General features: G+C 28.7%; 3 protein-coding genes across 3 annotated transcripts; all 3 read right to left on the bottom strand.

Moving 5' to 3' along the window:
* Window positions 1–6,632: 6,632 nt before the first annotated feature.
* Window positions 6,633–15,356, bottom strand: Ac13E (Adenylyl cyclase 13E). Its single transcript, XM_011501153.1, has 11 exons — window positions 14,833–15,356; window positions 13,960–14,230; window positions 12,468–13,467; window positions 11,521–11,775; window positions 10,677–11,137; window positions 10,030–10,185; window positions 9,751–9,950; window positions 9,322–9,660; window positions 8,451–8,806; window positions 7,524–8,143; window positions 6,633–7,183 (listed from the first exon to the last, which is right to left on the bottom strand). Exons 1-11 carry the CDS (start codon window positions 15,111–15,113, stop codon window positions 6,812–6,814), a joined length of 4,311 nt encoding a protein of 1,436 aa, XP_011499455.1. The 5' UTR covers window positions 15,114–15,356; the 3' UTR covers window positions 6,633–6,811.
* LOC105363546 (adenylate cyclase type 9-like) lies at window positions 15,355–17,876 on the bottom strand. Its single transcript, XM_011501277.1, has 4 exons — window positions 17,810–17,876; window positions 17,044–17,347; window positions 16,171–16,441; window positions 15,355–15,678 (listed from the first exon to the last, which is right to left on the bottom strand). Exons 2-4 carry the CDS (start codon window positions 17,322–17,324, stop codon window positions 15,355–15,357), a joined length of 876 nt encoding a protein of 291 aa, XP_011499579.1. The 5' UTR covers window positions 17,325–17,347; window positions 17,810–17,876.
* Window positions 17,877–20,167: 2,291 nt separating this feature from the next.
* Window positions 20,168–23,867, bottom strand: LOC105363459 (uncharacterized). Its single transcript, XM_011501152.1, has 4 exons — window positions 23,079–23,867; window positions 22,148–22,800; window positions 21,589–22,007; window positions 20,168–21,103 (listed from the first exon to the last, which is right to left on the bottom strand). Exons 1-4 carry the CDS (start codon window positions 23,793–23,795, stop codon window positions 20,253–20,255), a joined length of 2,640 nt encoding a protein of 879 aa, XP_011499454.1. The 5' UTR covers window positions 23,796–23,867; the 3' UTR covers window positions 20,168–20,252.
* Window positions 23,868–23,881: the final 14 nt, after the last annotated feature.

Genomic DNA, 23,881 nt, shown 5'->3' with positions numbered 1-23,881 from the left:
TTGTAAAAGTTACTAATAAAAAATATCGAAAACGTATAAATATTACTTGAAATCAATACCAATAAATAGTAATTCAATCCATATAAGGATTTTTGAAAGAATAATTACATATTTTTTATAATTTAAAAATTTTACCCTTTAAAAATACAACTGTTTGATCAACTTTGATAAATTGTCATAAGTGATTTTGTAAAACGTACTTTGACGAAAAATAAAATAACTAGATTAATCAAAATTAGGAAATTTGAAGGGTTAAATAGTAATTCCAGATTTAACTAGAAAACATTGCTTTTTTTTTTTTTAATCTAGTATGGATAAAATTTTGTTATTTATAATTTATAAATTTATACGTATTGCATAAGTGTTTTCATTAATATCTTGATTTAAAGTGAAAAAAAAAACTGAATGTACTATTAAGCTCAATATATTTTTAAAGCGACATATATTTTCACAGAATAATACTCAAATATGTCGATAAATTGAAATTATGACGTTTTATCAATGTTCAATTATAATTTACTTACATCTCTAATAATAAGAATAGCCAATATGATTCAGCAATTCTACAATCCTCCTTTCTACGAATTAATAAATTTAAGAAATTTTATTCTTCATAATTTAGTCAAAGAATATTTGGAAATATTAAATTATTCAATTAAATTTCGTACCATAAAAATGTTTCTTCTCCTTCTCTCTCTCTCTCTCTCTCTCTCTCTCTCTCTCTCTTAAAATAGTTTATTTACAACTGAGTTATGTAATTTATCTTTTAACATCAAATTACTTAAACTTCAGATTATTAAAATTTTTCGTGCTTATAGAATTAATAAAAATTTGTAATTATTAATATATTTGTTGTTTAAAAGTTAAAAAATTTAAAAATTTAAAAAAAAAATTACAAATGTAAAAGTGGAATATAGAATCTCAAGTTCCTCGTAAATGAGAATCGCAACAGTGAATCTTTTCTTATATTCATAACATAATTAATAATAAAACCACGTGTATAGTTAATTAATTATGCGTTGATATAGATTATCAAATCTGAAATTTTGTATTCTTAGTAAAAAATTGAGGCATAATATAAAATTATTACTTTTCGATAATGTTAATGCAATAAAGCAATCAATTATTTATATTTATCCTATCAATCGTAGTGTAATGATTCGTTATAAAATGTTCAAGGACGTTCTTTTTGATAATATTTTATTATAATAAATAAATGCATTAACAATAACAATTAAAGATATGTATACGCAACGATTTTTTCATTCATTTCTTCATTCTATCATTCACGCATAATAAACTTTTATTTATACAATGATTTAGTGCTTAAAAAATTCATACGAGAATATATATTGAATTACTTCACACATCTAAGTTGAACAACTTCATACATCTATGCCATGACAGTAATATATACATTGGCATAATTATATATATTTAATATACAGACATTTTTGTAGTATATAGTATATTTATGTGTGTGTGTGCGTGTGTGCGCGCGCGCGTGTGTGTGTATATATATATGTAATATATAGTATTTATATAATATATGTATAACACAAATAATTTGACTGGATTGCTGTAAAAGCTAAAATATTGCTGTAAAGCTAACAAACACTTCATATATAAGACTTTCATTTTGATTTAATTTTTATTTTTCGTATGAATGTATGTAAAAAAAAATTTATCACGTAGATATCCTTCCATAATATTTTCATACAAATTTAAAAGTTTTTCTCTCAAAATTTTAATACTCTCCGATGTATATCGAAAACACGTAAACAATCATATCTGTATAGCAAACATGTTAGATGTCAGTCTTCCTCACCTTAAATAAATATATAATATATCATAGAATCAAAATTTGTTTTTTTTTTTTTTTTTTTTTTTTTTTAATTTGTACATCTCTATTTAGCCGTTTTTGTATATCAAAAGTATATATGTGACACTTTTACCATAAATTGAACCAAATCAATGTAGAAAATAGAAATATAATTATAACAATAACATTATAATAACCTGTAAAATTAATTACGTACATGTGTTAAAAACATAAACTTTTGGAGAAATTCTTTAAAGAATCTATATATAAAAAATATTGTTATTAAGTCTTATCAAATATGAATAAAAGCGATGGGAAGAGCTTAAACTTTGATTTTATGGATAATAAATTCAGTTTGTTAAGCAATTTTAAACTTTTAAATTGTTATACGAATTGTAATAAAATTTTGACGCCCACTTAAAAATGATTGCAGCCTAACAAATTTCTAATTCAATATTCAATTAATTATAGTAGTGATACCTTATAATATTTATATTTAATTACTTCTTGATTAAATAGTGATTTATAAAAATTTAACTTTTGCATCGCCAGTATTCAAAGCTCTACTTTAAAAATATAATAATCTTAATAATAAAATTATTAAAAGTAAAAGTGAATTGAATCGATGTTAACGCGATAATTAACGCGTTTTCAAAATATGTTTCTTAAAATAAGTAAGTTTTAAAATTAGATTAAATTTCGAAGAGCACCAAACAGTTCTTAAGCGCGAAGAGCTAAATTCTTCCATTCGTATATTTTAAATTCATTCAATCCTTACTTCTACATTTCAACATTAGTTTCCATAGTATACGAGATTATAAAAAAAAAAAGAAGACATTTTGCACAAATAATTATTATGAATTTGAAAACTTTTGCGGAATATTTCATTTTCACGATACACTTGCTTATAATATTCGACACTTATAGCTTTGGAAAAGTCATCTGGAATGCTAATATCAATAAAATAATGAGATGAAATTTTATAATTTCAAGTCTACAACAACATAGCTGTCAAATATAATTTTGGAAAGCTCGAATGAATTATTAAATACAGATACGTGAAAAACAGAACTATTTATTTAAGAATTAAATTATGTTTGTATGCCAAAAAAATAATGAACACTTTTCTTTCATCTCATTATACGACGATACAATCTCCCGACAATTCAATATTCAATAAGCATATTTCGAGACTTATTCGAACGTGCGACTCTACGCTATCTATCTGGTAACAAAATACCAACAATGAAGCAAGATGAAAAATTGAGATTGAGATTAATCTTACGTTTTTCATCTACGATCTACGATCTACGATAAAATGACTACTATATTAATAGAATAATAATACGTGTTAATATCGCACGAATATCACTCACATACAAGAAATAGGACATAAAAATAGAGGTGATAGTTCATCATAAACAATTGAATATTACAAAAAATTATGTATAAAAAGAGTTATGAGATATAAAATACTTAAAGTAAAAATTTAATCGATAATAGTAATTTGCAATGCTAAAAATAATACAATCCTATATGGTATTTGTAAATACATTAGAGGAAAGGTTATTCGGTATTTCGTTAAATATAACGATACATACAGATTTACGCGTGAATAAGATTAACAAACAATGACATTTTTAATAGAATATATTAAATATTAAGGATTAACAATATCATTGATATTATTTATGGTTATAAAAAAGAAAAAAAAAAAAAAAAAAGTTAAAGTATATCCTATAGATACAAAATAGGGATTTAACATTGAATTATCAAAATGTATGATGTTAGCGAGAGTTTACGCTTTAAAAAGAACAAAATTTATTCAGTGGAAATTCAAATTTATTCGAAAATTTATTTGAATTAAAATTATAATTTAAAATATTTTTCCAGTTTAATCAATTTAATAAATAATATATGCATAATATCATAAAGCATAAATCATAAAATAAAATTATGACTGAAAATAAAATTTTTGTTCGTAATTTTCAGTGCACTTATTTATTTATAACTATTATTTTATGGTTACTTTTTTTTTTTTTACACTACACTGAACTCGTTTGTCAAATATAATATAAAATTATAAGAACGTTAAACGAAGTTTAAATGAAACTGAAAACTTGTTAATAAACATTTAACTTTACTTATGAAATAATTTGTACAATTATATAAAGTTTTGAAATGATTTTCCAATGAGTATGTATTTTCATATTTAAATAATAAATTTATAGCGTTAATAATTCGCTACTGCAACTTGAAGGAAAATTCATATTTCTGTATCATGGAAATTGTACAGGAATTTGAAGGAATTTAAACTAACATTTATATATACCACAGTAAAAATGACAATCTTAACGTAATTTCCAATAAGAGATTCATAAGGCAAGAAATTGCAATTATAATGTAAAGAATCGAAAGTAAAATAATTTTGTTCGGCATTCGGGCATAAATGTCTCATATATACTCTCTCGCATTTGGCTGCAGCGATACATAAAATGTCATCAATATATATTGATTATATATTATAGTTAATATCTTCAATACGTACAAGGTGACAGCACTATGGAAGACAATATTCAATTTTTTTTTTTTTTTTTTTTTTTTTGTATAGTAATAAGTATTTACAAAAATATTCCTTTCAATAGAATATAAAGCAATATTTATCGAGACTAGAAAAAAAAGTCTATCATAAAATTAAAACAATTACAATGATATATTATTGGATTTGATTTAAATTTATAATTATATATTGCCGAGTGAATTATAATTCAGAATGCATAATAAGACCGATATTATAAAAAAAAAAATAAAGAAAGTATTTTAATATAGTAAGATTATGGTTTTCAGTCTACTATACTAAACTACTCGCAGTCCCCCCTTTTCTTTTTTAAGCCAGAATCAATGAATTTTTGTCAATTATCAATAATCAATGATACATACAATACATATTTAATTATATTTAATCGTTCATTAGTAATGCTTTGGATTGACGTGTACAATCACTAAAATTATTCGATATAAATTGCAGTTTCGTATAAATCTTAATAGTTTAAAAAGTTTATCAATTTATAATTAAAAACAAGACACTCACGTGAACGCGAAGTTCAAAAATGGTATAATGACTTTATAATGGACATCGCATTTTTTTTTTTTTTATATTATATTTCTCTGTACATTAGTAACAAATTTTCAATTATTAAATGCTCTTGCATTACTTGAATTCTTTTTGGATAAAATTGTTTTTTATTTCCAAAAATTCATTATCATGTGATAAATATATTTTGTGTATTTTGAATTTTCCCCATTTTAAGTCAATTAATGACGCATTTTAAGGCATGCAATTGTCACAATCGAACTAGTATCTAATTTTTTTTTAAAATTTTTTAATTTTTTTATACTTCGAACCAATTGACTTACAATTTGCATGCGCTTTGAATAATGTATATTATCGGAAAGATAATTGTCGCTATTTTTAATAGTTTGTACAGATAGATTGAAAATTAAATGTCTCCAAAGAACGTATGGTAATTAATAAAATAATAATAAAGATAATTTAATGTTAATTATCACAGGGATTACTGAAAGTGACTTATCAATTTATCGTAATAATTAATTGAAATAATAAATAATTGTATATATTTTCAGACCAGTCATCGATAAGCATAATTATTAATTTTAAATATTACTTATTCAAGTTAGAAGATCTTTTAAAGAAAATTACGAAAATATGTTTCTTGAGTACTTCGTATAAGTACTTTTATAAACGAGCAAAATTATAATGAAAATTTATATGAATTTAAATATTTCTACAAAAAAATATTTATATTTAAAAATTATCTTATTTAAAATAATAGTTACTTCGAATTATTATAAATTAAATGTAAATATTTTATTTATAAATATATAAAGAAATTAATAAGATGTACTTTACATGCTTCCTTTACTTGTTGATCTCTAACGATTGGCGTTTAAATTTAGTAAATTTAAATAAACAAATCCGATCATCAACAAATATATATTATGATGTTCAAAGTTAAAAATAAGTACAAACATACCATATACAAATTTATACATTTAATTGAAAATCATATTGTATAAGTACTTTTTTGGAACCATAATTATCTTATTCTATAGTTATATACATTTTTATTTTGTTTTTTCAGTTTTAGTAATTCAAATATTTCGTAAGCAATAACGATATTAATACGTATTCAAATATTTATTTTATGAGCTTTCAACCTCTCAAAAATATTCCTTTTAAATTTGCTATATACAGTTATTATCGTACAATATCGATTTTTTAAATTTATTTATTACTGCAGCAAATTAATTGTTTATAATTTATGGCTGTTTGTTGTATCGGTAAAAATGTAATTAAATATTTAATATTATTAAATAATTAAAAAAAAAATAATAATAATTAAAATTAGGTAAATAATCATAAAGATAATTTATAATAAACAATATCTTAAAATATTGACTATATCATATTTCATTACGTTAAGATATACGACTATTGACTGAAATAAATAAGCAATAAATATTTTAAGCAATAAAATAAAGGAAAAATAATTAAAAAAAAAAACAATATATATATATATATATATATATATATAAAATTTAAATATAAAAATTAATCGAATGACTTCGTAAAAAATCTTTTAAAATTTATATGCAATTAAAACAAATGCGATTTCAACTTAAAAACATTAAGTTAAATTTAAATTAAAAATATATTTCATTATCATGTATCTTTTAGATATAAAATTTTCAATTCTTCATACAAATCTCAAACACTATTCTATGCCTTTGTTTCGGAAAATTCATTTTCCAACCGTCGTCCGTCCCAACGTCCATTTTGGGCCTTTCGATTTTTCTTTCATATAAATCTACATAATAGTTCAGCCTAATTTCGAAAGATCTCGATGTTTCGAGTGTTCATTTTCATTTGCCACTATGAGTAAATCAAGCCTGGCAGATATAATCGACTCAACTCTTCTTACCCTTTAATAGAAACGCATTCATGTTGTCTTTGCCTTTCACGTACACTTGCCCGCGGGGCTCATAATTGTATCTATCAGAAATCACGTCCAGACAGTTGCTAGCGAACTGAATCTCTCCAGCAACGCCTGTCGAGTCCATCCTCGATGCAATATTGACAGCATCACCCCATATATCATAATAAAGCTTGGTGGCGCCTATTACACCGGCAGTCACGTCACCATAATTAAAACCTACGCGTAAAATCAGTTTAAAGCCGAGAAGATCTTGGTTGAAATCGTAGATGACCTTGTGCATAGCTATCGCGAAGTCAAGAAGTTGATAGATATGCGTGTACTCGTGCTCACTTTGCTGCCTAACCTGGTGTTTAACATAAATGCAAAATATAATAATAAGTAGAACAAAAAAAAAAAAAAAAAATAAAAATAAATAAATAAATAAATAATTATCCAAATAAAATATATAAAACAAAAATCATATGTATATATAGATTAATTATGATATTAAAAATGTAATTCATAATTATAATATTCATGAAAATTAGTACAAAAAGGGCTAAAAGATTTACAAAGCATAATAAATAAATTATAGTATTTATCAAGTCATTATTTTTTAAAAATAAGCCTTTTCAATTACGTTTCTATAAAGACAGAATTTTAAAATATTATACGAAAAAGTCAATTGACTTAAAAAAATTTACCTGAGGATTTAAGCCACTCGCTGCCATGAAAGTACTGCCGATCGTTTTAATCTTCTCAACGTTAGAATAGTCTTGTTTCTCTAATAACTCGTCGAAGTCTCCGATTAGTTCATTGAGTACTCGCAGATACTCTTTTCCCCTGAGATACGATTCATCGTAAAGTTCGTTAAAATTTACGATACTGGCGAATATGATACCAACTGCCTTGTGGTTTTGCGAGTACTTGGCGGTAGTTTTGAGCTGATCGGCAACGTACTTTGGTATGATATTATGCAACAACCAATCGGCCTGGTTCTTCATCGACTGAACGCGGCTCTTGTCACGGGCTGCCACAGCATTACCATGGAAACTCAATCTGTAACTGATCTCGAATTCACGGTTTAAGAACCAAACGAGCAACAGTAACAAGCCAAAATCAAGAAAAACTTCCGACGTGTAGAGCCGCTCGTTGTACTTGCGTGACTTTTCACTCTGAGAGTCAGTTATCTTTGGTAATTTGTTGTCTTCGTTATTGGAAACTTCGGACGGCATTGGTTTTACGTTATTTGAGGACGGAAAATTATCCGCACTCAGAGGTGAAATTGGAAGTAATGGACGATCTATTGTCGAAGAAGTGTTGCCTGATTGAATTACAAAAGTCTTTTATAATCATTGCATAGACTATACATTTCGTTAATTATTTTTACTTTTATGACTGTTTTATTAGTTTAATATACTCAGTTTAGTATACTGGCTTAATGTTATTTTATTATTTGTGATAAATTTGAATAAAAAATGATAAAGATTAGAGCCATAACGATCAAATATTACTATTTCAATTTTATATGAATAGTATTTATTGTAAATTGTATGAATTAAGAATTTATATATATATATATGCATTCACGAAAAAATATTCTTAATATAAAATAAATAAAAACTATTTACCCAATTTGATATTTAATTCCTTGAAAATATTTGGTTGTAGTGTAACTATTGTATGCTGGTTATATGAGACATGATTCATGAATAAGTAAATAAAAAATATCCCTGCAATAGTGACAAGCAGATTCTTCATCCAACAGTTAAGTTGAGTAAAATTGCAAAAATGAACTAATCCAACGACGACGAGATAGCTGTAGTAATATTCGAAATGTTTAAGGTTCGAATGCAAGCTATTGCAAGTAAAATTCATGAGGATGGAGACGATGGGCAGGCCAACAAGAATGGCTCCACATACATGCCACGGATACCACTTTGAGAAAAATTTAAAGATGTTATGGGCAAAAGTGACGTGCATCGCACTACAACAAATTAAATATACATTGTCATGTGATTAACGAATGCACATAATAATAAATACATGTAAACCTCTTATCATAACATTATGAACTCAAATAACTATAGAAATAATAATAGATGCTAAAATTATTAGAAAATTATTGAATATAAGGATATTAAAAGATAGATATAATTTTAGCATACATTGTGCATTGATAAACATTTAATAAATTTTAATTTAAGAATACTTCATTTTTAAATGTATGAAAGTTTAAATGGATTAAAAAAAAATTTCCAAATATCAATAAAATTAAATAAGAATAATAAAGCGATATATTATAAACGTAAAAGAACCTTATTCTTTAATATTTTTCTATTATAGCAATGAAATGTCTATGAGTTACTTGTTTTTATCGAATTTTAAAATACATTGATTTTGTTCAATTGTATATTATGAATATTCGAATGACGTTGTACATCTTAGATAAATTTGAAAATTCATCTATTGTATGAATAAAATAAATACAAGTTGTCTTACTTTGGATCAAATAGTTGACGAATACACAATGTTACTGCAAATATTTGTACAAGAGTGGCTATTCCAAAGAAAACAAAGTAGTGGGTAGTGGGTTTGCATAGCAGAAACAATGATACCGTTATATTTGTATAAACGAGAGCCGAGATAAGAATATCTAAATAAGTATTAAAACGTGAGGTGGCTAAGGTCGGTGGATTGCCACCAATGCTCTCTGAGGCTTTGTGAGCATTTTCACGATACTCTTTTTCCATTTCTTTATTTTTGAAGAAAAGTGTGACACTCGATAAGGGTGGTTTAACAAAGTACGAACGTTGTGACGAAACATTGTCTTGCACGCATCTGTAAGGAAAAATAATGATAAACAAACATTAAAAAAAAAAAAAACAAAAAATCTTTTAGAACATTGGATTTTAAATTATATAATTTTACCTGATAAGTTGTAGGTCAGATTGTTTTCTAAGCTTATGAAAACATGCACCAAATGTATCAGTTACAGCTGGAGGGAATGGATATGGTGGAATAGAAGATGAATGTTCTTGAGTAGAATTAAGCGTAGAATTTGATGTATAATAACCACTCACTCTTGGTCCCAATAAATCACCTTGAGCCATTCCATTCATTAAAAATAACTATTAAAGGGAAACAAATCAAAACCATAATTTAAATATGTAAACATTAATTTATCAATATCATTAATATAAAAAGTACTTGTTGCTGTATACTGCTACGTCTACTATTGCTGCGAATTCCAGAGTCTTTTCGACTACATATTGAAGATGTGTGACTTAATGTATCTTGTCCAGGAAGTAATGGGCTTGAAGGCATTGCATTAAAATCTATCTCTATACCATTATTAACAGTAGTCTAAAAGTAATGAAAATAATTATTTATAAATATTAATATTTAAGCTGGATGTCAATGTATTCCGTCAAATTTATTTGTTAGATACACATTGAAGCTTTTGAAGTTTGAGGTATTTCAGCTAATGAAGTCTTGAATTTATTCATTTGTAATGTTTTACTTATAAGTCTTGAAATTATATAATTAATTAAATTACTATATATATATATATATATATATATATATATATATACTGATAATATAAATTATTGAGTAAAATATTGTTACAAATTAATGAAATTACATGCTTCGCGCAAAACGAAAAAGTATAGAATCTCGTCATCTAATGAGATATATGCAAACTATTAAAAAACGATATACTGCTTTCTAAGAAATTTTATTAATAAAGAGTTTAACTATAGAAATATTAAATAATGAATCTTTAATGAATGAACATTCGTTTGATAATTCTCGACTTCTGAGAGTCTGTAATCGAGTATTGAGTGTTCATTGACCTTTTGAAATCCATTGCTATCAGCATTGGCGACCGTGGCAATTAGTCCCTGATTCGCCTCCACAACGATTCCGCTTTTTTTAACTTCCGTGTCCAAGGGTGTCATCTCCTCGGTTGTTCTCTGCCGTTGCAAATACTTCCAGGGTCTGCTTCGATTGCTCTTTTTCTTGCCGTAACTCGCAGTCGAAGTAGGAGACTTGTTGGTGTCGTCCTTGCCGTCATTACTATCCGCTTCGTTGTCCGAATCCAGAATACTTGGAAGGGAGTTAGCCTTCATTCGGTAGCTGCTCGCGTTAGTTACCATGTACAGATAGTGAGGTCGCGGTTTCGTTTGATTGCTGCAGGAGGCCAGCCGATGCCGAGCGTGAAGAACAGGTGATATGCTTGTTGGAGAGCTTACGTTTTTCATGAACTGAGATACAAAGTCCGCCTTACGGGTCTTTATGAAATACGTCTTTATACCTGTGATACCAATTTATTTACATTACATTGAGTTTTTGAAAAATCAAATCACTACCTAAACGTACAGCGAATTCAATACTTTTATTTCCTTGAAAAATCTTAGATACAATAATTCGCAAGATTTAATCTTCCCTATTGTACGCCTTTAATTTATTTTAAATGATCAATTCAGTATTAATAATAGCATATGCTTCGAGAAAAATTCTAGTGGACAATACCAACGGCAAGTGCAACTGTTTTCAATAAATTTAAAAACACATGCGATAAAATAGTAATATTTAAATTTCTAAAGCATTATATTATAAATGTGCGGTAAAATGGAATAGCTATGCTATAATATTGAATATCATATTTACGAATTGTATCGCTTCGTTATGTATTACCATTCACAAGTTCTCCATCTTCTGTGAGATATTGATCGCTCAGAAAACTCAAGGTTTTCTCGCTTATATGAACCCTTCCTGGCTTGCCAGTACTTTCTAATTTGTTGGCAAAAGTAACATCGTTGGACCAAACGTCGAATTTGAATCGTTTTGTGCCAACGATTCCACACAAAACAGTGCCCGTATGCACACCAACACGCATATTTACTCCTTCTCGTCTTTCAATGTCGAATTGCTTTATCGCTTCGATCATCGCTATAAAATCAAAATTTATATTACATTGCAAAATTGTAAGATTGACAAATCAATTTAGCGCACTAACAAGATTAACTTAAATTTACGTATTCAATATATGTATGATATCGTTTCAAATGGTGGTACATTATTAAGAGAATAATCAATTATTTCTTAAAAATCTTTGGACTAGCAAATTTTGATGTCTAGATAAATATATGCGACAATAATTTTTTTTTCTTTTTCGAATAAAAAAATTGTACAAAGCAGATTTATTATAATTACTTCATCTTATAAACATTTTCATTCATATAAAATTGCATAAAACTGTTTTACACTATATCAAATAGTCTTTAAAGATATTTGTAAAAATGTTATTTAATAATTATATAATGTAGGTTATGGTATTAAAAATCAATACAATTTATGAAAAACGTTACTCTGAAAAATGTATTATAATTGATATTTAAAGTTATATATTGTACATGCCTATGAAAATTAATAACTAATTGTCAAATAAAACTCTTATTTTACATTTAAATCATTCCTATTCTGCATTATTTATTAACGTAATTTACTTTAGAACGTAATTTCATTAAATGAAATTGCCATAAAAAATTTTATATCGTCTTACTTTATGCATGAAATGTTTTAAATGTCGTTGAAGAAATAAACACTATTTTATATTCACTCTCACAGTCACTTCAGCCTACCTAAGCCCATTTCCACGCAGCACTTGGCATGATCAGGTCTAGGTTCTGGGCAACCACTGACGCAATAATAGCAATCGCCCAGGGTTGAAATCTTTTCACAGCCATTCTGCTCGCACAATTCGTCAAACCTCTCGAACAAATCATTAAGTATTCCAACAAGTTCTTCCGCAGTTTTATTACTACTCATTTTAGTGAAACCAACAATATCTGCAAAGAGTATACTGACATCATCCATCGAGTGCATATTGAAAGGACGAAAGAGCGAACGAATGTCAGTATTATTGGACGGTATTGAGCCTTTCTTTAACGAGTCTTCTCTCTCTCGCTCTCTTTCGCTCTCCTCCATTAACCAATCGGCAACCTTAGGCGGCATCACGGAATGTATCATCTTTTCCTTCAGTTGTTTCTCCATCTCAAGCTGCCGACGCACCAGTAATGACTGACCAACCTTCATGAAAGTGCCGCGCATACGCACAAAAGTCATTATTAAGATATGAACGCCGATCAAGTGTATGCATATTTGCATTAGGATGCGAATGGATAAAATCAATGCAAAATTAATGTCTTCCTGTGTGCTGAGCGACATATTGATTGTGTTAAAGTTTTCACTAGCATTCAATAGATTATGCTTGTCATCTAAATTCAATACCATTACAGGTAAAACTCCAGGAATCTTACTGGATGTACTGTTGATAATCAAATTTATTTCATTCAAGACACCCTTTATCTTCCATACACTGTCTGAACTTTTTAAAGAGGTATTTTGTTGATCTGACGTAAAATTATGCCGTTCGTTTAATAAATCCGTTGTCGTATTTAATGTTTTTATTTTTCCAGTGAAGTACTCGGCCCTAGCAGTTTCAGTGCCATAGAGGTAAGCAGTGAGAAATTCAAAGAGAAACGAATACATTGTACATATTATCACGCACATATATAATGGCATCGGTAAGACTGTATATATAAGCAATAAAATTTCCGAGCATAATGCAAAGTGTCCGACCTGAAATTAATGCACAATATAATGTATTATTCATAAATATTCAATGTGTTACATAAATGATATTTGCGTGACTGTGTAAATTAATTTCAATGCACGAAACAATTCTCATAAGCACATTATGAAATTTAAATATACAAATTAATAAATAAAAATAAAATCATCTTGTAAAGAATTATTATTATTTTATGTATTAGGTCAAACGTGTATACGTGAAAAATGATTACACATAATTTTTGGAATAAAATGCAAGATGAATTAATGTCTTAGAATTACAGAAGAATTGTAGTTTCTATAAATGTAAATAAACACATATTTCTATCAAAGTTCTATATTATTGTATATAATTGAAATTTTTTCTTTAAAAATTCCATGAAAAATTTGATAAAATATTAAGAATAAAGAAAGAGACTAAATTACTAAAAAAAAAACTGTAATTGAAAATGGCCCAAGAGTCATTTATTTTTATTCTTTACTTTTATCTTGTTCACTTACTAATGTTAAGCCAGCAGTATAAGGTGGTACAAACACCAGAAATATTATCGATAAAAAACAAAGTACTAAAGCAACTCCAACAGATATAGGTAACACAAAAGTTCTATAATGATCCGTGTACGTGATGTAAAGAATAACTGATACCACTACACCAACAGTAGTAAACATAATTGCTATAGCTGGCCAAAATTGACTTTCACTTTCAATTCCAAAGATAACAAAGTAAGCCAACCAAGAAACTGATATCAGCAAAATGTATGTAAGCGCGTACCTAAAAAAAAAATCATTTTATTTCACATTAATTGAAATGACAAGGTATTATCTGATGTATGATAAATGTTTAAATGCAATTTGTAAGAAGAATAAATTCAATTTATCGTTGTCTGCGCATATAAAAGAAATTATTATTTGAATTTCAATACATTTATATAAACATTTAAAAAATTAATTAATGTTAGTATTATTATTATTATTATTATTATTATTATTATTATTATTATTATTATTATTATTATTATTAAATACGCATATACTTATTATGTTATTGAACAATGTCTGTTATGGTTGCTATTAAATATATTTTGATACGAAATTGTAAGCAAAGAAAGAAATATTGTTAATTGGAAGTTATTATTGCGTTAGAGAAGCAGAAAAAAATTTGACAAGAAAATTAATTATCAAAGTAAATATCTAAGTAAGCAATGAGGTAAATGCACAGATAATAAAAAGACAATAAAAACTTTATAATTATGAATTTGAAGTGAATTTAAATAATTAAATATAACATTATGTAAGAAGAATATATCATATATTAATTGTCATTATTAACTTGGCCATGGGTCGATTAAAATTCAATGATAAATATCATATTACCTAAAGCGTAGTCTTATCTGTGGGAAAGCGCTACACTTGAACTGTCCCTCCAAGATCTCTGAATCGAATTTGGGATTCCACCAGGATCTAGGTGCAGCTCTCTCAAAAGGTACTGGTAATCCAATTCCGCAGCAACCAAGACCTTGGCCACTGTGAGCCAAATAAGTTTGGATGTACGGAGCCAGTGAGATATGAATCTCGTCCGTAACATCATTGATGTCGTCCTTGGCGCGGGTAAAACTGACGGAGGAGCCGCGCTTACGACCAACTGGTAAGGTCATTTTTATTCATCCAAAAAAGGCTGCTGATAAGACAACACCTAATGTTAATAGCATGAATCACTTGCCCATTACAATGAAGAAAAACAATAGCCATCGTTATTAAACGCACGCGAACTACGAGCTCGACCTCTCTAACGAAGAGAGGTAAAAACAAGAGAAGTTCAAAGTTTGCGATTTAAGAAGAAAAAAAATAGGATTGAGACGGAAGTGGTAAAACTATTTCCTTCGAGAGTTTCTGCTCCTACCTCCTTCGTTCTATTGGTGGTGATACGCGACGGCGCCGCAACTTTATCTTCCATACACTGTCTGAACTTTTTAAAGAGGTATTTTGTTGATCTGACGTAAAATTATGCCGTTCGTTTAATAAATCCGTTGTCGTATTTAATGTTTTTATTTTTCCAGTGAAGTACTCGGCCCTAGCAGTTTCAGTGCCATAGAGGTAAGCAGTGAGAAATTCAAAGAGAAACGAATACATTGTACATATTATCACGCACATATATAATGGCATCGGTAAGACTGTATATATAAGCAATAAAATTTCCGAGCATAATGCAAAGTGTCCGACCTGAAATTAATGCACAATATAATGTATTATTCATAAATATTCAATGTGTTACATAAATGATATTTGCGTGACTGTGTAAATTAATTTCAATGCACGAAACAATTCTCATAAGCACATTATGAAATTTAAATATACAAATTAATAAATAAAAATAAAATCATCTTGTAAAGAATTATTATTATTTTATGTATTAGGTCAAACGTGTATACGTGAAAAATGATTACACATAATTTTTGGAATAAAATGCAAGATGAATTAATGTCTTAGAATTACAGAAGAATTGTAGTTTCTATAAATGTAAATAAACACATATTTCTATCAAAGTTCTATATTATTGTATATAATTGAAATTTTTTCTTTAAAAATTCCATGAAAAATTTGATAAAATATTAAGAATAAAGAAAGAGACTAAATTACTAAAAAAAAAACTGTAATTGAAAATGGCCCAAGAGTCATTTATTTTTATTCTTTACTTTTATCTTGTTCACTTACTAATGTTAAGCCAGCAGTATAAGGTGGTACAAACACCAGAAATATTATCGATAAAAAACAAAGTACTAAAGCAACTCCAACAGATATAGGTAACACAAAAGTTCTATAATGATCCGTGTACGTGATGTAAAGAATAACTGATACCACTACACCAACAGTAGTAAACATAATTGCTATAGCTGGCCAAAATTGACTTTCACTTTCAATTCCAAAGATAACAAAGTAAGCCAACCAAGAAACTGATATCAGCAAAATGTATGTAAGCGCGTACCTAAAAAAAAAATCATTTTATTTCACATTAATTGAAATGACAAGGTATTATCTGATGTATGATAAATGTTTAAATGCAATTTGTAAGAAGAATAAATTCAATTTATCGTTGTCTGCGCATATAAAAGAAATTATTATTTGAATTTCAATACATTTATATAAACATTTAAAAAATTAATTAATGTTAGTATTATTATTATTATTATTATTATTATTATTATTATTATTATTATTATTATTATTATTATTAAATACGCATATACTTATTATGTTATTGAACAATGTCTGTTATGGTTGCTATTAAATATATTTTGATACGAAATTGTAAGCAAAGAAAGAAATATTGTTAATTGGAAGTTATTATTGCGTTAGAGAAGCAGAAAAAAATTTGACAAGAAAATTAATTATCAAAGTAAATATCTAAGTAAGCAATGAGGTAAATGCACAGATAATAAAAAGACAATAAAAACTTTATAATTATGAATTTGAAGTGAATTTAAATAATTAAATATAACATTATGTAAGAAGAATATATCATATATTAATTGTCATTATTAACTTGGCCATGGGTCGATTAAAATTCAATGATAAATATCATATTACCTAAAGCGTAGTCTTATCTGTGGGAAAGCGCTACACTTGAACTGTCCCTCCAAGATCTCTGAATCGAATTTGGGATTCCACCAGGATCTAGGTGCAGCTCTCTCAAAAGGTACTGGTAATCCAATTCCGCAGCAACCAAGACCTTGGCCACTGTGAGCCAAATAAGTTTGGATGTACGGAGCCAGTGAGATATGAATCTCGTCCGTAACATCATTGATGTCGTCCTTGGCGCGGGTAAAACTGACGGAGGAGCCGCGCTTACGACCAACTGGTAAGGTCATTTTTATTCATCCAAAAAAGGCTGCTGATAAGACAACACCTAATGTTAATAGCATGAATCACTTGCCCATTACAATGAAGAAAAACAATAGCCATCGTTATTAAACGCACGCGAACTACGAGCTCGACCTCTCTAACGAAGAGAGGTAAAAACAAGAGAAGTTCAAAGTTTGCGATTTAAGAAGAAAAAAAATAGGATTGAGACGGAAGTGGTAAAACTATTTCCTTCGAGAGTTTCTGCTCCTACCTCCTTCGTTCTATTGGTGGTGATACGCGACGGCGCCGCAACAGAGCCAATTTCCACTTTGTTTTCTCTCTCTCTCTCTCTCTCTCACTCACTCACTCACTCATTCACTCACACTCTCTCTCCATCTCCCTCTCTCTCTCTCTCTCTCTCTCTCTCTCTCTCTATTTTGTCATTAAAAGCAAGGAATTTTTAAAGAAATCAAGTTAAGAAAAAAAGAAGCGCAAACTAGGCAGAAATTACCGAAGAAGGTCAAGGGCGAGAACGCCACGGTTCTTCTAACATCGTCCGGCTTGGCATTGAATTTCGGAGCTCCCTACCAAGCACAGCAGACAAACACGGACAAGCCGAGTCACTCCTCGATCTCAGGTAATCAGCTGTTCCTCCATTTGGCCATGTTTAAAAGGCACTTTATGACCGCATCGGTGATGAGGCGAGTCCGTGGCGGCGAGAGTACGCGGAAGCGCAAGCACGTTGACGAGTCGCTCGAGGAGGTGCACCCGACGAAGAAGACGTGGCTCAGCCCGAGCACTATTCTACTAGGCGAGATACGATGGGCTCCAGCGAGCGTGATCTCGCTTCTTACTCCGTGTCGACCAACGCGTCTCGCTCTTCGCCCAAATTTACTCACTCACTCGTTCTCTCTCCCTCTCTCTCTCTCTCTCCCTCGTCGAACACAGACGGGAGAGTCATTAATCCTCCCGCAATCCCGCAAAATCAACGAGACAGAACCGAGGTCCCTTCGTCGCGTGGACTCCGGTTGCAACGACGTCAGCCATCTTTGAATTGTTTTTCCTTTTCTTATAGGTGGAATTACCGTGATTTAGAAGCACAAGACTGTCGGATTAACCAATTGAAACTTTTTTTGTAAAGCAGAGCTTTCTTTCGTAACCCCTAGTTTGAGAATATTTTCAAAACATTACAATTGAGTACATCATTTTTCCATAAATTGAAATGATCAATGATTGAAAAAATTATTCACTGTTATATAAAAAAAAAAAAAAAATGAAAGAAAAAAAGAAGTTTTGTTGCTATTCTCTGAAGATACTTGTTGATTGTTATTGAAATAATAAAACATAAATGAGAATTATTTTGGTAGCTTTATTGACAAGAATACCATTTTAAAATCTAAATGAGAAAATGAATGAGTTCTTCTGTTGTTCTTGCTGTTAATAGTTTAACATTTTTAGAAGCAATTGTCACTTAAATATTTGTACATGTAGATTGCGAAATTCTTTTGAAAATTGTTTGCTAACTATTTATAAGCTTTTGCTTATATTAGATAATGTTTTTACGTTCTTTCATCACACTGACGTCCAATTGCACATTTATTCGAAATACAGATTGAAATAGATTTATTATTACTTTATTTTACTCGACAGGTTACATATGATTAATAAAAAAAGTATGCTGTTATTTATTTTTTTTTAAATTAAGCTGAAATGCTAATGCAACCTTGAACTTGAATTTTATGAAATAAAGACAAACACTTAATATTACAATTTAAATACATATTTCAAAGGCACGATAATATCGTTCGATAATGTCATTTAGATTTTAAACAAACGTTTTCAAAATCTCGCTAATACATTACAATATAGATTATATAAAATATTATTCATTATTTTCAAATTATAAAATTTTTAAAAATTCCAACTTCAGGCTCATGATTCCTGACCTTCGTGCATTTAAAATGATTTGTCTAGTCAACAAAAAAAAAAAAAAAAAAAAAAAAAAAAAAAAAAAAAAAAAATTTCTTTTCCTTTGATTTACATTGTCGAATACTATAGATTAACGCGTTTTACTATTATAATAAATTCTAAATAACAATATTTAATTGTATTTGCATAATACAAAAGAGCACTAAAAAAAAAAAAAAAAAAAAAAAAAAAAAAAAAAAAAAAAAAAAAAAAAAAAAAAAAAACTTGTCTATATAAAATAGTATATATTTAACTTGATGTTGTTATGAAAATAATCATTTTTACAAACAAGATTATATTCTAATTATATATATGATTTCAATAAAATGGAAAAAATGTAGGAGTCAAGAGATTAAAGAATAAAATTAAAATGATCCGTTACGATACATAGGCATTACATTTCAAACGTAAACTCTAAATATTGTTAAGCCTTCTATTTATTGTCGTTTACAATAATATTAATTTAAAATTTCAAATATTAAACCTCCATAATCTCAATATCCTGATTTTCACTCGAAATATCTTACAAGCCCCATCAATAAAGATTATAAAAAGTAAAAGTAAAGCTCGAGGCAAGCGAAGTTGATCGCATAACGCGAAACAATGTTAACAACAATTACATAAAGAATACATTCCGATTATAATACATATTCCCGGTCATGTGTGCGTCCGTCTATGTGCTGTAACAAAACTATTTTTATCCGAATTAAATAATATAAATTTGCTAAAGTTTTGCAATGTGTTTATTGAGATTACGGTAAAAGTTTTCTTAGCTCCTCCGTGAAAAACAAGGCAAACTTAATAATTAAAAGCGTTTTGTTGAGCCGAACGTTTAAAGGAATAAATAAAAAATATTAATTTACATATAAAAATTAAATTTATTATATTGTAAAATGCATTGTTCTTTATACAATAAGAGTATAATACTTAGACTAATTTTTTTGTTTTTGTTTTTTGTTTTAAATACGGTGGTAACAATGTTGCTGCTAAAATAAACGACGCTTATCATTATCCGAAGTGTTTATTCGACGAGTGAGCTTCGACACTCCCGATTTAATACATTCCTCGAGAACTTTCGATTCCTCGTCAGAATAATCCGAATTCTCAGGCAACAAACGTTTGTACGCACTATCATCCTCGGCATAATGGTCAATTTTAGTAGATTTTTCAGTCTCGTTGTTTACCTGCTCCTCCTCCTCCTCCTCCTCTTCATTCTCTTCTTGAATGCACAGTAGAGAGAAGTTTGCGAGGTTCATTTGTGAGTCGAAGGGCGACACGTCAATTCTCCTGCTCGTATTGCCAGTTGCGCCCTCGTCGTCATAGCACTTATCGTTGTCCTCGGAGAAGTCCGAGCTGGCATCTGTACCGTAAGGATCTAATCGGCCGTCCGGTCTCTCGTCGTCGTAAAATGATCGCTGCTGCTCATCCTCCTCAAAGTTGGCGCTGTAGCCAAGATTTTCATCCGAGACACTTAGCATCGACAGCGCAGACAAATTTGACTGGGAACCGAAGGGGGAGACGAACGTCGGCGTATTTTCCGTACAGTAGACTCTTATCGTGTCTGTATTCGTGAGATCTTCGGCGTTCAGCCTTTGTAAAGAATCGACCTTGTTGTCGCCGTTTAAGGCAACAGGACCGGAGAGAGAGCTATGCAAATGATTTCGATCGTTATTTTTTAACTCATTCTCATACCAGGGATACTTTAGAGAGTCTCTGTAGATGTTGTTCTGTTCATCTTTATTTACAAAGGTCGTATATTCATTGTCATCTTCTTGAATATTAATGTAGCGAACATTTTCCTTCGTAGAAGACGTTAGTAAACAATTACTTCGGTAACCTGAACATTTCAATATATGTAAATAAAATATATATAACCAAGAGCGGCAATCATTTAAAAAATTTATAGAATTTAAAAGTTAATATAATAAGTTTCTGAATTATGAAATTTTTATGACTATAATATACATACATAAATATTGACGGAGTTTAACAAAACAACAATATAGTCATGAAATTTTTTATTTTAATTTTAATACCAATATGAATTAATCTTACAGTTGTTATTTCACTTATTTAAGCGATTCCATTAATTTACATTACAAGAATATCGTAAAAAATAATTTGTGCTTATTAAAATTTTATTTCAAACGAAAGTCTTTCAGATTATATTGTTATATTTGCATTAGTTAAGTATTACATGCTTTACAAGCTTTTAAATCTCGTTACATTATTCAAGTAACTTGAAACTATAAATGTTTGAATATTGGAAAAGCTTTAATACCGTAAAGTCCTTGTTATCAGAAAAAATATTTAAATCCTTACCCGAATGCTTTTTTAAAAGCTCATTGGGTTGAGGCTGGCAAGGCAACTTGTCTGCTTTACTAAACCTGTCCTTACAATATTGCTTTTGCACAGGAGCTTGGTGCATACCAGCTGCACTCGTCCTAACTTTTATAGCCGCTATTTTATTCATGATCTGATGATTGTTGCAATTGGTAACACCATTATCCTCGTCGTCATCTATAGTTAACGAACTCAAGCTGCTTGCTGTCGTCGAATGCATCTTGCTAGGCATTGACTCCTCCTTGAAAGTTACTAATCCATCTTCAAAGACACTGCCACAGTCTATTAATTGAATTGATTTTTCATATGGTGCTTCACAGTTTTGAGACAGGCTCTCAACCATCTGTATTGCTTTAGTACTATCGTTACGCTGAACGTGTGATTTTTTCAAGGTTGATCTTTTCATTACAACAAAAATATCATAATTAATTCAATTAATTTGATTAATATATCGCATGTAATATTATTAATTTACCAATATTCAATTAAAACATATGACAATGAACTTTGTAATTTTTAAAAAAAATTCTATAATTACCTTAATGAGATTCTATGCGATTGCTGCTGTTGACTATGAAAATTTATATGTTTTAATACAGCATTTGATGATGTAATTTGAGTTGGTGAATCGGGTAACTCACTAGGAGAAACTACTCCACTAGTTCTATGACTATGATCGCTAATTATAGAACTGTGATCATCGTGAATGGAATGCTGCTCAAATTCACTAAGAGAATCTAAAGAGCTACTACGAGAAAACATTAATGGAGTTTCTTGTGCATAATTTTCTTCTACATTAAAGGTCACAGCTTTATTTTCCTTTTCTTTATCGCATGGTTCAGCTGGTGATTGTGGAGGTGTGTGTAGTTTCTTTAAATTTCCTTCGCAAATCTTCTGATCGTTTACCATCCTTGTTTCATTTAAAATTGAAATTTTTGAATCTCTAGAAATATGTTTCTTTTTTATTCGATTTCTACAATCTTTAACAGCTTTCTCAGTTTTTTCAACTATTTCCTGTCTTTGTCCATCTTTTAAAAACTGTTTCTTATATATTACCTCATCTCCTTCTCTAATATCTTCAAGCGATAAAAGATCTGATATAGAAGTAGCATTGGAAAAATTACAAGGAGTTTGATACGGCGTTCCCTCGGTATAATATGTTTTAATCGTATCTTCTTGATCACCAGTACACTAAAAGAGATTTTATTAAAAAATAATTAAAAAATTCTTCCCACAATATAAATTTTATTGTTGAATGTAAATATTAAATTTATATATAATTATATACAAATTGTAAAGAAGATAAATAAAAATATGCAAATCCTAAATATTTAATAATCGAAGTTAATAAATCAATACTGTAATTTATATAAATCAATGTAATTTATATAAATATTTTTAGCCTTGTTGATATAAATTTTCTAAAATTATCTATTTAACCTATATAATTTATTATTTAATTTACATACATAAAATTGTGGATTTTGTTTCTCTTCTTCATCGGAATCTTCTTCTGCATAACGTAAACTATAATTAGTTGGTTGATCTAAATCTGTTTCTGGATAATCTCCATAAGGATCTACTTTATTGACTGCTGTTGATTTCTTTTCAGGCACAAATCTGGTTGCATTATTCAGAACTATATTTCTTTGCTGTCTATGTTGAATATTAGATGAATTTATATGTTTATTTTCAACCATTGACATAGAACTGTCAGTAGTATATCTTTTAGAGTAATCTATCAGTTCATCATCCGCTGTATCAACATCCTGATTTTTACTTTGCTTTTTATTGTCGTCGTTTGAAACAACCTTTTTAAAGGTTGGTGAACCGTCAGGAGATACTTGAATATAATTTTTATAAGACTCATCTCTTTCATCCGTTCCATTTACTATTAACTCTTCGATTTCAATATTAACAATAGAGTCAAACTCATCAACTGGAGAACAACATAAGCGATTTTGAATACTTTCTGCTGCTTCGATAGAAATATCTGAACCAAAACTCCATCTCTGCCTTGAATCAGGTTTCCCTTCTTCGATATCATGAGACCACCAACAATTAGAATTACTGGAAACTCTCAATAATTCATTATTGCTTTTACTATCTTCTAAATATTCTTTAGAACTTGTCTTAACGACTTCTGCCTGTTTATTAATATTTGTATTACAGATTATTTTATCCATGTTCTGATAAACTTCACTTTGTTTAATTTTATTTAAATTTGGTTTTTGATTTGATGGTATAAAATGTTCACATTCTATTACCATTT

The sequence above is a fragment of the Ceratosolen solmsi genome, unplaced genomic scaffold, assembly GCF_000503995.2.
Source record: "Ceratosolen solmsi marchali unplaced genomic scaffold, CerSol_1.0 scaffold57, whole genome shotgun sequence".
Classification (NCBI taxonomy): domain Eukaryota; kingdom Metazoa; phylum Arthropoda; class Insecta; order Hymenoptera; family Agaonidae; genus Ceratosolen; species Ceratosolen solmsi.
Note: the sequence above shows the minus strand (reverse complement) of the source record. Positions and strands in the feature narration are given on the sequence as shown.